This window comes from Echiichthys vipera, assembly GCF_963691815.1.
Source record: "Echiichthys vipera genome assembly, chromosome: X".
NCBI lineage: Eukaryota > Metazoa > Chordata > Actinopteri > Perciformes > Trachinidae > Echiichthys > Echiichthys vipera.
In genome coordinates this window covers 13,652,755-13,666,791 of record NC_139825.1, presented here as the reverse complement: position 1 = coordinate 13,666,791, position 14,037 = coordinate 13,652,755, and the positions used below count along the sequence as shown (strand labels likewise).

At 38.3% G+C, this 14,037-nt stretch overlaps 1 protein-coding gene across 1 annotated transcript in view; it reads left to right on the top strand.

Annotated features, from left to right (window-relative positions):
* unm_sa1614 (un-named sa1614) overlaps nt 1–14,037 on the top strand; it is a gene marked incomplete at its 5' end in the record, with an annotated part of 45,493 nt that overhangs the window by 24,947 nt on the left and 6,509 nt on the right. Inside the window, 13 exons of the mRNA XM_083939914.1 lie at nt 364–497; nt 721–812; nt 1,037–1,223; nt 1,709–1,794; nt 1,886–2,001; nt 2,237–2,304; nt 2,385–2,492; nt 3,143–3,422; nt 3,863–4,030; nt 4,169–4,232; nt 5,802–5,845; nt 6,281–6,435; nt 6,625–6,750. Coding sequence (XP_083796040.1) covers nt 364–497; nt 721–812; nt 1,037–1,223; nt 1,709–1,794; nt 1,886–2,001; nt 2,237–2,304; nt 2,385–2,492; nt 3,143–3,422; nt 3,863–4,030; nt 4,169–4,232; nt 5,802–5,845; nt 6,281–6,435; nt 6,625–6,750 — 1,628 coding nt within the window. The remainder of the gene's footprint in view (nt 1–363; nt 498–720; nt 813–1,036; nt 1,224–1,708; nt 1,795–1,885; nt 2,002–2,236; nt 2,305–2,384; nt 2,493–3,142; nt 3,423–3,862; nt 4,031–4,168; nt 4,233–5,801; nt 5,846–6,280; nt 6,436–6,624; nt 6,751–14,037) is intronic.

The following is a 14,037-nucleotide window of genomic DNA, read 5'->3' as shown; positions in this document are numbered from 1 at the left end:
GGTCTACTGAGTAAGAAAAGATGCTTCCACTACTGACGGTAGTTTATTGATGCTATTTAAAAAACGAGTTTCTCTGCAGGATGTGCCGTGGCCTGCTAGGTCTTCAGTGTTTCAACTCCATTTTCTAGGAACCTTTGAACCTCGACAGAAGTGATACCAAAACAAGTACCATCCACAACTTGAGCTAATGGAAACTAAATAACTAAAATAACAAAATCTATGAAAGTTGGAAGTTATGATGGGACATTTAATTAATCCAGTAAATAATTAGCAGATTATTCCATAGTGAAAGTAACTGTCTCAGTGTCTCTCCATTAATTTCTATTCTGAAACTTGAAAAACTTTAATTCTCTCTCTCTGTAGATCCTGGATGGCTCTCGACCAACCTGGGCATCCTGACCTGTATAGAGTGTTCAGGGATCCACAGGGAGATGGGGGTCCACGTCTCCAGGATCCAGTCTCTGAGTCTGGACAGCCTGGGGACCTCAGACCTGCTGGTAAGTCTGCCCCCGTTAGATAACAAGATAGTCCATCGTCACATCTTCTTCTACCTGCCGGATTTAAAGCTCTGTGATAGGATGTTTGTTACTGAAGCACCTTTACAGTTACAGTTTACATCTCACCTCTCGGACCATAAACATCTTTTTTCAAAAGGTATTGTTTGTTTGCTGTATGTGCGAGTGCAGGAAGTGAGAAAAGTATGTCTTCTTTCTTTCTCAGTTGGCCAGGAATGTCGGTAACTCTGGTTTTAACGAAATACTAGAGGCTAACCTGCTGAGTCCGTCGTTGAAGCCCTCCCAGCACAGCCACATGTAAGACACACACACACACACACACACACACACACACACACACACACACACACACACACACACACACACACACACACACACACACACACACACACACACACACACACAGTACAGTCTGGACTTTATTACAAGCGAAATATATTTTGCATTAGAATAACAAACACCTGTGTGTGTGGGTGGGTGTGTGTGTGTGTGTGTGTGTGTGTGTGTGTGTGTGGTTGTAGGGGAGAGCGTAAAGACTTCATCCTGTCGAAGTATCAGGACGTTTATTTTGTGAGGCGGAGCCACAGCTCAACTTCAGCGCTGCGACTCGGCCTGCAGGAGGCGACCAAGAGCTGCGACATCTACAGTCTGATCCAGCTGTATGCTCAGAGGCTGGAGCTGAGCCAGCCGCTGCATACACACATACAGGTACACACACACACACACACACACGGGTACACACACACACACACACGGGTACACACACAGGTACACACACACACACACACACACACAGGTACACACACACACACACACACACACACACACACACACAGGTACACACATAGGTACACACACACAGGTACACACACACACACACGTAAACACACACACACACACACACACACACACAGGTACACACACAGGTACACTCACACACACACACACAGGTACATGCACACACACACACACACACACACAGGTACACACACATAGGTACACTTACAGGTACACACACACACACAGGTACACACACATACACACACAGGTACATACACAGGTACACACACACACACACAGGTACACAAACACACACACAGGTTCACACACACAGGTATACACACATCCTAAACATACAGGTTAACTCCCATAAATACACACACTCACTCAGCAGATTGTTTCCATGCCAACAGGAGAGAGGGGAGACAGCGTTACATCTAGCCGTCCTATTGGCTGACAGGACGTCGCTGCACATCCTGGACTTCTTAGCTCAGAACTGGTCAGTGCGCTCGGGCTACGTTAATGAGTGATGCCATCTCAGTGTGTGTTCATTTTTTTTAACCTACTTGTGTGTTTGCTTTTGTCTTCAGCTCCAACGTGGACGCACAGACGTCAACAGGAAACACAGCGCTGCACTACAGCTGTCTGCACAACCAGAGCGACTGTGTGAGACTGCTGCTGAGGGCCAGGGCCAACACACACATCAGTAATACAGACACACACCACACACACGTTTGTACACTGTAGATGCAAGGACCCCCGTAGACAATCTGTAATGTGATTTTATTTTAGAAATTCAGGACATTTGTTGTAAATTAAGACATTTTTAAGTTGCTTTCTAAGAAGATCTCAAAAATATTCTCAACTGGTCGTTTTCCTGTTGATGGTTATGACGACAGAAACATCTCAGTAATATTCTAATTTTAATTGTGTGTGAACAGAGAATGATGTGGGAGAAACCGCTCTTGACGTGAGCCGCAGGATGAAGCACGGCCACTGTGAGGCACTGGTGAGGTCCTCAGTCTGATCACAGTTGTCAGCGCTGATGTCACTCCGGATGTCAACGTTACATCTGTCTTGTTTGTGCAGCTGCAGCAGGCCCAGTCCAACCAGTTTGACCATCACGTCCACGTGGAGTACGAATGGAGGCTTCGTCATGATGATCTCTACGACAGTGACGATGACTTTGACGACAGGGTAACCATGGCGACCAACAGCCTACTGATTTAGCTGATTAATTCCTCCTTTGATCCAAAAGGAAAACATCAGTGTTGATTGCACAACACAGCTTTTCTACGAAATCTATAAATATTATAAATGTTAAATATTCTTCATTTTCTGCTTTTGAATGAGGATTCTCTATTTAATCTTAAGGAGAATATTTGCTGATTATTACAGCAATTAAGAAACTGATTCTTTGTGTTGTCTCTACAGTAGATGGATATTTTATTAATATTTATTGTCACTATTCTTTGCCTTTCTTAATACTTTAAGATTTAGTGACTGAATGCACCAGGCTTGTTGTTCTAATGCAGAAGTCTCAGATCTCACAATTAAGAAAAAGAAAAGACTTGAACATTCATTTTTATCATGAAAATATTACTTTTTTTGGATAGCGACTGAAGTTTTTGTATCTTTTGTTTATATATTGTCTTTATAGTCGAGTACATACTTTGTAATGTTATAATAATCCATAACAACAGTGTCTATGTGCATGAAATCTTGATTGTTCTATATTTTTACCAAAATCTAGTTGCTCACATTAAACCATTGACTGCAACAATGATGACCATAATTTGGGATTTATTTCTATTTTTATTAAAAATTTGTATTTTCTTCTATTCCAGAACGGTCCAGTGAAGAAGGAGCGCTCCTTCTCGTCTTCCTCATTTACCTCCTCCTTCTCCTTCACCTCCCGTCCTTTCAATTTCAATCAGTCCACCGCCTCCTCCTCCGTCACCCCGGCCTCTTCTGGAGGAGCTGTAGGAGCAGGAGGAGGTCTGCTCAGTGTGGGGAGGAGGCTCGCAATGGCCATGGAGCTCCACAGCCGTCCCACTGGCTGCGCCTCCAGTCCCCCTCCTCCGCCTCCATCCTCGCCTGCACCACCGCTGCCCCCCAGGGTTAAAGGTGAGTGTCTCTGCCTTCATCTGCTGCCTGACTGAAAAAAACAACACCTTTCACCTTTCTTCCTTTCATTTATATATTTATTAGTGGTGCTGAGCCGGGTAATATTTTGTTACACCAGAAACTCCAAAATGAAAGCTTCTATGAATTAATGGCAGAAATAATGGACAGCGTGAGCAAATAAAGGTCGGCTGCTTGTAAAGGTCTGGTATAATGTACATTTTCACAGCATTATATCCATCAATACAACAACAGTCAAGTCATTTTCATCATTTTGATAATAATACAAAAGGTAAACGTGGAGAAAGTGTTGAGTTTCCGTCAACAGCAAATTAAAACACGAGCAGATCAGAAGACAGAAAAGCTTCTTACTAAAATATGATCAAATAAAGCCAAACAAGTGCTGAGAACAGAAATCAATCTTTATTCCTTTCGTCCTCCAGTTCCCAACGTTCCTCCTCCACCTCCTCCCGCTGGGGGAGACGGTGTTGGTGAGGAAGAGGAGGAAGAGGGGGAGGTCTTCTTCCCCCTGACAGGAAACAGAAAGACGACGCCTCCTCCTCCCATCGCTGTCCGACAAAAGAGGAGCGCCTCTGAGTCCAGCAAGCACGGTAACATCTGAGAGACACGGTGCAATTAATCTGTCAGAGTCACACTGTGTTATTAACTAACTCTGTGTGTGTGTGTGTGTGTGTGTGTGTGTGTGTGTGTGTGTGTGTGTGTGTGTGTGTGTGTGTGTGTGTGTGTAGATTACGGGTTGCCAACCAGTCCAAGGATCTACAGCGGCCCAGACTCCTCCTTTAAGAAGTGTGTGTGAGTATCTGAGACACAATGAATTTTAACATAAATTTACATTTAATTTCAACAAACATATTCAAGTGAGCGAGGCTTCTGATTGGATCTATATCAGAATTATGTCACATTTCCCATTTTTATGGACAATAGTGTTAAATACCAACCAGTTTAAACCCGTTCAAATGAACAGGTGGAACTTTATGTGTCAATGAGGGGGTATTTGAGCTCATCTAATTTGTCTGTTAGGTACCTGTTCTTTGGTCATGACAATATCTAAAAAAGATCCTTCCACCCTGTTGAAACTGTTTTTTAAATAAATAAATAAAAAAAAGGAAACTGCCACACTCCAATACTTGTTTTGTTTGTCGATATTTAATCATAAAGCATGTTGAGGTGCTATATAATTCTGCATTCATGTGCTCCTCGGATGGTTTCCTTTCCAAAGTTGGGAAGTCTGTTTTCCGACTGCAGTGTGTCGAGGACACTAAAGACGCAACAATAAAGTGTTGTATTTTATTGCAAAGAACGATTTCAGTATTTATTTCCAGTGTGAAGCTTTATATTATTGATTTTGTCACAGACTTGTTGCTGCACCAGTAGGCTACATTCCCTAAAATATTGTTTTATCTGACTTGTTATCGGGGTTAACGCTAACTAATCTTAGTCAATCTGTGAGGCAACTAACAGTTTCAAAACATGTATAATATATTTAATACCATGTTGGAAATTATATGTGAGCAAAGTATAATATATGTGAATTTATAAAAAGCTTTAGCGGCCATGTTTCTCTGTAATATGCACCAACTCAGCAAGTCCTGTACCAAAAGTTTTGTTCCAACTTGCATGGACATTCTCATGCATTTTCCCAGTTAGGAACTCAGTTTTTTAATTATTTCGACACCACATGAATGCAGCATAAATAATGTGAAAGTATCAAAAAGCTCAATCATGTATTCATCAAACGTATGACATCAAATCATCAAACATGTATTCAGAAACTGTGCCCTAAACAATTAAACAAGCAGTCAGGACTTCTATGCAGTTGTTCTATCACAGCTATATTATATAAAGATAGAAAGTGCGGCTACAGTGCTGTTACAGTCCTTCCTCGGCTTAAATGACGGTGCAGAGATGCCAAAAGCATATATGCTGAAGACCCAGGAGAGGTCTTAAAGAGATAGACCCCCAAACGGAGCATCAGATGGGTGAATAGAGGTTTGAGAAAAATAATATATTTTTCGAGTCTAGTAGAAACCCAAATTACAAATATGAACCTGAAAATGACCATAATATGCGACTTTTACATTGGAGTGGGATCCCCACAGTTTCCAAAGATACCAAAAATGTCCATCTTAATTCTGCTGAAATGCGTCTAAAATGATGCGGCTGATACATAAAAGTTTTTTCCGCTTAAACGTAAAAAAAAATGTGAGGATATTTAAGGTTAAATCAGGAGTTTAGTCTCATCAGTGTAGCTGAACTGAGAGACTGTACTTACCTCTGGTGGACTGCAGATGAATTACATGTAATTTCAGATTGAGAAAATGAAAATATCTCTGTTCTCTCTTTCTCTCCGTCTCTTTCCAGTCCATCTTCTCCTCTCAGCTCGCTGACTGAACGGCCAGAAAGAGGTACTTCCTGTCCAGAAACATCCATGTGTGTTTTATCAGTCTGCAGTCTGATGAATCTATCATGTGACTCACTGTCGGCCCAGGAACTTTAACTTTTATTGGCCCCCTGAAATTCCTCCTCCACTGGTTAGACTGTAAATTCTCATCCAATACTTTAAACAGATGAGTTTCCATTTCTGTGGTATCATTGTGTTTTGTTTGCTGTTATATGTATATATATATATATATATATATATATATATATATATATATATATATATATATGTATATGTATGTTGTCATTGTTAGCGACGGTCAATTTTGAGCTTCATTGCTGATTGTATGAACACAGCATGAGGTAATATCGGAAAGAAATAATCATCTTTTTGTTCCTGTGTGAGATACTTTAGATATCCTGACACTGAAATATTTACATTTTCATTCTCTCTCTCTGAGGTTTTCGGAGAGCAGACAGTGACGGTAGCTCCTCCCACTTCCTGCACCCTGGCATGAAAATCCCGCCCAACGGGTCTCCCACCAACCAGCGCTCTCAGAGCTTCGAGAATGACAGCAGACGCCCCGCGCCTCAGCCGCTTCCTCGCAGATCATTGGTGAGATCTTTAACCCCCTAGCAACCACCTAGATTCACCATTGAAACCACATGCCAATATTTAGCAACACCTTAGAAACTATTATAAACATTGATACTAACATTTCTTCAGAAACAACTCTTTTCTGATAGTTATTAATATTTATTATTAAAAGGACATTTTTCAGTGTAATTTGCTTATGTCCATTAGCCTCGGGGTGCGACGAGCCGCCGCGTTGAGGCGCTGTACGACTGTCAGGCTGACCACCACGATGAGCTGAGCTTCTCTGAGGGACAGGTGCTGGTGGTCCTGGGACAGGAGGACAGCGATTGGTGGGTACGTATCCTCATCCTACACTCTGATTGGCACTCCCACAGATATACGCTATTTTAGAGGCTGCTGTATTAACAGGTAAACTGCTTTTTTTCTGTTTGACTTTAAAAAATGTGGCTTTAAAAATGTGGCTTAAAAAATGAGGCGTAAATAATACCACAGGACTTTATTGTGTTTTTTGAACAAACAATAACATGACTCTTTTTTTTACATACCATGACTTTTTATTACTTTTTTTGACACACTATAATTAAACTTTTTTATGACCTTTTTTCCCCGATATGCTATACTATGACTTTTTATGACCTGTTTTCCCCGATATGCTATACTATGACTTTTTATGACCTTTATTCCCCTGATATGCTATACTATGACTTTTTATGACCTGTTTTCCCCCAATATGCTATACTATGACTTTTTATGACCTGTTTTTCCCCCGATATGCTATACTATGACTTTTTATGACCTGTTTTCCCCCAATATGCTATACTATGACTTTTTATGACCTGTTTTTCCCCGATCTGCTATACTATGACTTTTTATGACCTTTTTTTCCCCAATATGCTATACTATGACTTTTTATGACCTATTTTTCCCTGTTATGCTATACTATGACTTTTTATGACCTTTTTTCCCCAATATGCTATACTATGACTTTTTATGATCTTTTTCCCCCGATATGCTATACTATGACTTTTTATAACCTGTTTTCCCCCGATATGCTATACTATGACTTTTTATGACCTGTTTTTCCCCGATCTGCTATACTTTGACTTTTTATGACCTGTTTTTCCCCGATCTGCTATACTATGACTTTTTATGACCTTTTTTCCCCCGATATGCTATACTATGACTTTTTATGACCTGTTTTTCCCCCGATATGCTATACTATGACTTTTTATGACCTGTTTTTCCCCCGATATGCTAAACTATGACTTTTTATGACCTTTTTTCCCCGATTTGCTATACTATGACTTTTTATGACCTGTTTTCCCCCGATATGCTATACTATGACTTTTTATGACCTTTTTTTCCCGATATGCTATACTATGACTTTTTATGACCTGTTTTCCCCGATATGCTATACTATGACTTTTTATGACCTTTTTTCCCCTGATATGCTATACTATGACTTTTTATGACCTGTTTTCCCCGATATGCTATACTATGACTTTTTATGACCTGTTTTTCCCCGATCTGCTATACTATGACTTTTTATGACCTTTTTCCCTCCGATATGCTATACTATGACTTTTTATGACCTTTTTTCCCCTGATATGCTATACTATGACTTTTTATGACCTTTTTCCCCTCGATATGCTATACTATGACTTTTTATGACCTGTTTTCCCCCGATATGCTATACTATGACTTTTTATGACCTATTTTCCCCTGATATGCTATACTATGACTTTTTATGACCTGTTTTCCCCCAATATGCTATACTATGACTTTTTATGACCTGTTTTTCCCCGATCTGCTATACTATGACTTTTTATGACCTTTTTTTCCCCAATATGCTATACTATGACTTTTTATGACCTATTTTTCCCTGTTATGCTATACTATGACTTTTTATGACCTTTTTTCCCCGATATGCTATACTATGACTTTTTATGATCTTTTTCCCCCGATATGCTATACTATGACTTTTTATAACCTGTTTTCCCCCGATATGCTATACTATGACTTTTTATGACCTGTTTTTCCCCGATCTGCTATACTTTGACTTTTTATGACCTGTTTTTCCCCGATCTGCTATACTATGACTTTTTATGACCTTTTTTTCCCCCGATATGCTATACTATGACTTTTTATGACCTGTTTTTCCCCCGATATGCTAAACTATGACTTTTTATGACCTTTTTTTCCCGATTTGCTATACTATGACTTTTTATGACCTGTTTTCCCCCGATATGCTATACTATGACTTTTTATGACCTTTTTTTCCCGATATGCTATACTATGACTTTTTATGACCTGTTTTCCCCGATATGCTATACTATGACTTTTTATGACCTGTTTTTCCCCGATCTGCTATACTATGACTTTTTATGACCTTTTTTCCCCCGATATGCTATACTATGACTTTTTATGACCTGTTTTTCCCCCGATATGCTATACTATGACTTTTTATGACCTGTTTTTCCCCCGATATGCTAAACTATGACTTTTTATGACCTTTTTTCCCCGATTTGCTATACTATGACTTTTTATGACCTGTTTTCCCCCGATATGCTATACTATGACTTTTTATGACCTTTTTTTCCCGATATGCTATACTATGACTTTTTATGACCTGTTTTCCCCGATATGCTATACTATGACTTTTTATGACCTTTTTTCCCCTGATATGCTATACTATGACTTTTTATGACCTGTTTTCCCCGATATGCCATACTATGACTTTTTATGACCTTTTTTCCCCTGATATGCTATACTATGACTTTTTATGACCTTTTTCCCCCCGATATGCTATACTATGACTTTTTATGACCTGTTTTCCCCCGATATGCTATACTATGACTTTTTATGACCTATTTTCCCCTGATATGCTATACTATGACTTTTTATGACCTGTTTTCCCCCAATATGCTATACTATGACTTTTTATGACCTGTTTTCCCCGATCTGCTATACTATGACTTTTTATGACCTTTTTTTCCCCAATATGCTATACTATGACTTTTTATGACCTATTTTTCCCTGTTATGCTATACTATGACTTTTTATGACCTTTTTTCCCCGATATGCTATACTATGACTTTTTATGATCTTTTTCCCCCGATATGCTATACTATGACTTTTTATAACCTGTTTTCCCCCGATATGCTATACTATGACTTTTTATGACCTGTTTTTCCCCGATCTGCTATACTTTGACTTTTTATGACCTGTTTTTCCCCGATCTGCTATACTATGACTTTTTATGACCTTTTTTTCCCCCGATATGCTATACTATGACTTTTTATGACCTTTTCTCCCCCGATATGCTATACTATGACTTTTTATGACCTTTTTTCCCCCGATATGCTATACTATGACTTTTTATGACCTGTTTTCCCCCGATATGCTATACTATGACTTTTTATGACCTGTTTCCCCCGATATGCTATACTATGACTTTTTATGACCTGTTTTCCCCGATATGCTATACTATGACTTTTTATGACCTTTTTTCCCCTGATATGCTATACTATGACTTTTTATGACCTGTTTTCCCCGATATGCTATACTATGACTTTTTATGACCTTTTTTCCCCTGATATGCTATACTATGACTTTTTATGACCTTTTTCCCCGATATGCTATACTATGACTTTTAATGACCTTTTTTCCCCTGATATGCTATACTATGACTTTTTATGACCTTTTTCCCTCCGATATGCTATACTATGACTTTTTATGACCTGTTTTCCCCCGATATGCTATACTATGACTTTTTATGACCTTTTTTCCCCTGATATGCTATACTATGACTTTTTATGACCTGTTTTCCCCCAATATGCTATACTATGACTTTTTATGACCTGTTTTTCCCCGATCTGCTATACTATGACTTTTTATGACCTTTTTTTCCCCAATATGCTATACTATGACTTTTTATGACCTATTTTTCCCTGTTATGCTATACTATGACTTTTTATGATCTTTGACCCCGATATGCTATACTATGACTTTTTATAACCTGTTTTCCCCCGATATGCTATACTATGACTTTTTATGACCTGTTTTTCCCCGATCTGCTATACTTTGACTTTTTATGACCTGTTTTTCCCCGATCTGCTATACTATGACTTTTTATGACCTTTTTTCCCCCGATATGCTATACTATGACTTTTTATGACCTGTTTTTCCCCCGATATGCTATACTATGACTTTTTATAACCTGTTTTCCCCCGATATGCCATACTATGACTTTTTATGACCTTTTTTTCCCGATTTGCTATACTATGACTTTTTATGACCTGTTTTCCCCCGATATGCTATACTATGACTTTTTATGACCTTTTTTTCCCGATATGCTATACTATGACTTTTTATGACCTGTTTTCCCCGATATGCTATACTATGACTTTTTATGACCTGTTTTTTCCCCGATATGCTATACTATGACTTTTTATGACCTGTTTTCCCCCGATATGCTATACTTTGACTTTTTATGACCTTTTTTCCCCCGATATGCTATACTATGACTTTTTATGACCTTTTTTCCCCCCGATATGCTATACTATGACTTTTTATGACCTTTTTCCCCCGATATGGTATACTATGACTTTTTATGACCTTTTTTCCCCGATATGCTATACTATGACTTTTTATGACCTTTTTCCCCGATATGCTATACTATGACTTTTTATGACCTGTTTTCCCCCGATATGCTATACTATGACTTTTTATGACCTTTTTTTCCCGATATGCTATACTATGACTTTTTATGACCTGTTTTCCCCGATATGCTATACTATGACTTTTTATGACCTGTTTTTTCCCGATATGCTATACTATGACTTTTTATGACCTGTTTTCCCCCGATATGCTATACTTTGACTTTTTATGACCTTTTTTCCCCCGATATGCTATACTATGACTTTTTATGACCTTTTTCCCCCCGATATGCTATACTATGACTTTTTATGACCTTTTTCCCCCGATATGGTATACTATGACTTTTTATGACCTTTTTTCCCCGATATGCTATACTATGACTTTTTATGACCTTTTTCCCCGATATGCTATACTATGACTTTTTATGACCTTTTTTCCCCCGATATGCTATACTATGACTTTTTATGACCTTTTTCCCCGATATGCTATACTATGACTTTTTATGACTTGTTTTCCCCCGATATGATATACTATGACTTTTTATGACCTTTTTCCCCGATATGCTATACTATGACTTTTTATGACCTGTTTTCCCCCGATATACTATACTATGACTTTTTATGACCTGTTTTTCTCCCCGATATGCTATACTATGACTTTTTATGACCTGTTTTCCCCGATATGCTATACTATGACTTTTTATGACCTGTTTTTTCCCCGATATGCTATACTATGACTTTTTATGACCTGTTTTCCCCCGATATGCTATACTTTCACTTTTTATGACCTTTTTCCCCCGATATGCTATACTACGACTTTTTATGACCTTTTTTTCCCACGATATGCTATACTATGACTTTTTATGACCTGTTTTCCCCCGATATGCTATACTATGACTTTTTATTACCTGTTTTTCCCCGATCTGCTATACTATGACTTTTTATGACCTTTTTCCCCCGATATGCTATACTTTCACTTTTTATGACCTTCTTTCACCCGATATGCTATACTATGACTTTTTATGACCTGTTTTCCCCCGATATGCTAGACTATGACTTTTAATGACCTTTTCCCCCCCGATATGCTATACTATGACTTTTTATGACCTTTTCCCCCCGATATGGTATACTATGACTTTTTATGACCTTTTTTCCCCCGATATGCTATACTATGACTTTTTATGACCTGTTTTCCCCCGATATGCTAAACTATAACTTTTTATGACCTGTTTTTTTCCCCGATATGCTATACTATGACTTTTTATGACCTGTTTTTCCCCCGATATGCTATACTATGACTTTTTATGACCTTTTTTCCCCCCGATATGCTATACTATGACTTTTAATGACCTTTTTCCCCCCGATATGCTATACTATGACTTTTTATGACCTTTTCCCCCGATATGGTATACTATGACTTTTTATGACCTTTTTTCCCCGATTTGCTATACTATGACTTTTTATGACCTGTTTTCCCCCCGATATGCTATACTATGACTTTTTATGACCTGTTTTCCCCGATATGCTATACTATGACTTTTTATGACCTGTTTTTCCCCCGTTATGCTATACTATGACTTTTTATGACCTGTTTTCCCCGATATGCTATACTATGACTTTTTATGACCTGTTTTTTCCCCGATATGCTATACTATGACTTTTTATGACCTTTTTCCCCCGATATGCTATACTATGACTTTTTATGACCTTTTTTTCCCACGATATGCTATACTATGACTTTTTATGACCTGTTTTCCACCGATATGCTATACTATGACTTTTTATTACCTGTTTTTCCCGATCTGCTATACTATGACTTTTTATGACCTTTTTCCCCCGATATGCTATACTTTCACTTTTTATGACCTTCTTTCCCCCGATATGCTATACTATGACTTTTTATGACCTGTTTTCCCCCGATATGCTAGACTATGACTTTTTATGACCTTTTTTTCCCCCGATATGCTATACTATGACTTTTTATGACCTGTTTTCCCCGATATGCTATACTATGACTTTTTATGACCTTTTTTTCCCCGATATGCTATACTATGACTTTTTATGACCTTTTCCCCCCCCGATATGCTATACTATGACTTTTAATGACCTTTTTCCCCCCGATATGCTATACTATGACTTTTTATGACCTTTTCCCCCGATATGGTATACTATGACTTTTTATGACCTTTTTTCCCCCGATATGCTATACTATGACTTTTTATGACCTGGTCCCCCGATATGCTAAACTATAACTTTTTATGACCTGTTTTTTTCCCCGATATGCTATACTATGACTTTTTATGACCTGTTTTTCCCCCGATATGCTATACTATGACTTTTTATGACCTTTTTCCCCCCGATATGCTATACTATGACTTTTTATGACCCTTTTTCCCCCGATATGCTATACTATGACTTTTTATGACCTTCTTTTCCCCGATATGCTAGACTATGACTTTTTATGACCTTTTTTTCCCCGATATGCTATACTATGACTTTTTATGACCTTTTTCCCCCGATATGCTCTACTATGACTTTTTATGACCTTTTTTAAAAAGTCATAGATATGCTATACTATGACTTTTTATGACCTGTTTTCCCCGATATGCTATACTATGACTTTTTATGACCTTTTTTTCCCCGATATGCTATACTATGACTTTTTATGACCTTTTTTCCCCCCCGATATGCTATACTATGACTTTTAATGACCTTTTTCCCCCCGATATGCTATATTATGACTTTTTATGACCTTTTCCCCCCGATATGGTATACTATGACTTTTTATGACCTTTTTTCCCCCGATATGCTATACTATGACTTTTTATGACCTGTTTTCCCCCGATATGCTAAACTATAACTTTTTATGACCTGTTTTTTTCCCCGATATGCTATACTATGACTTTTTATGACCTGTTTTTCCCCCGATATGCTATACTATGACTTTTTATGACCTTTTTCC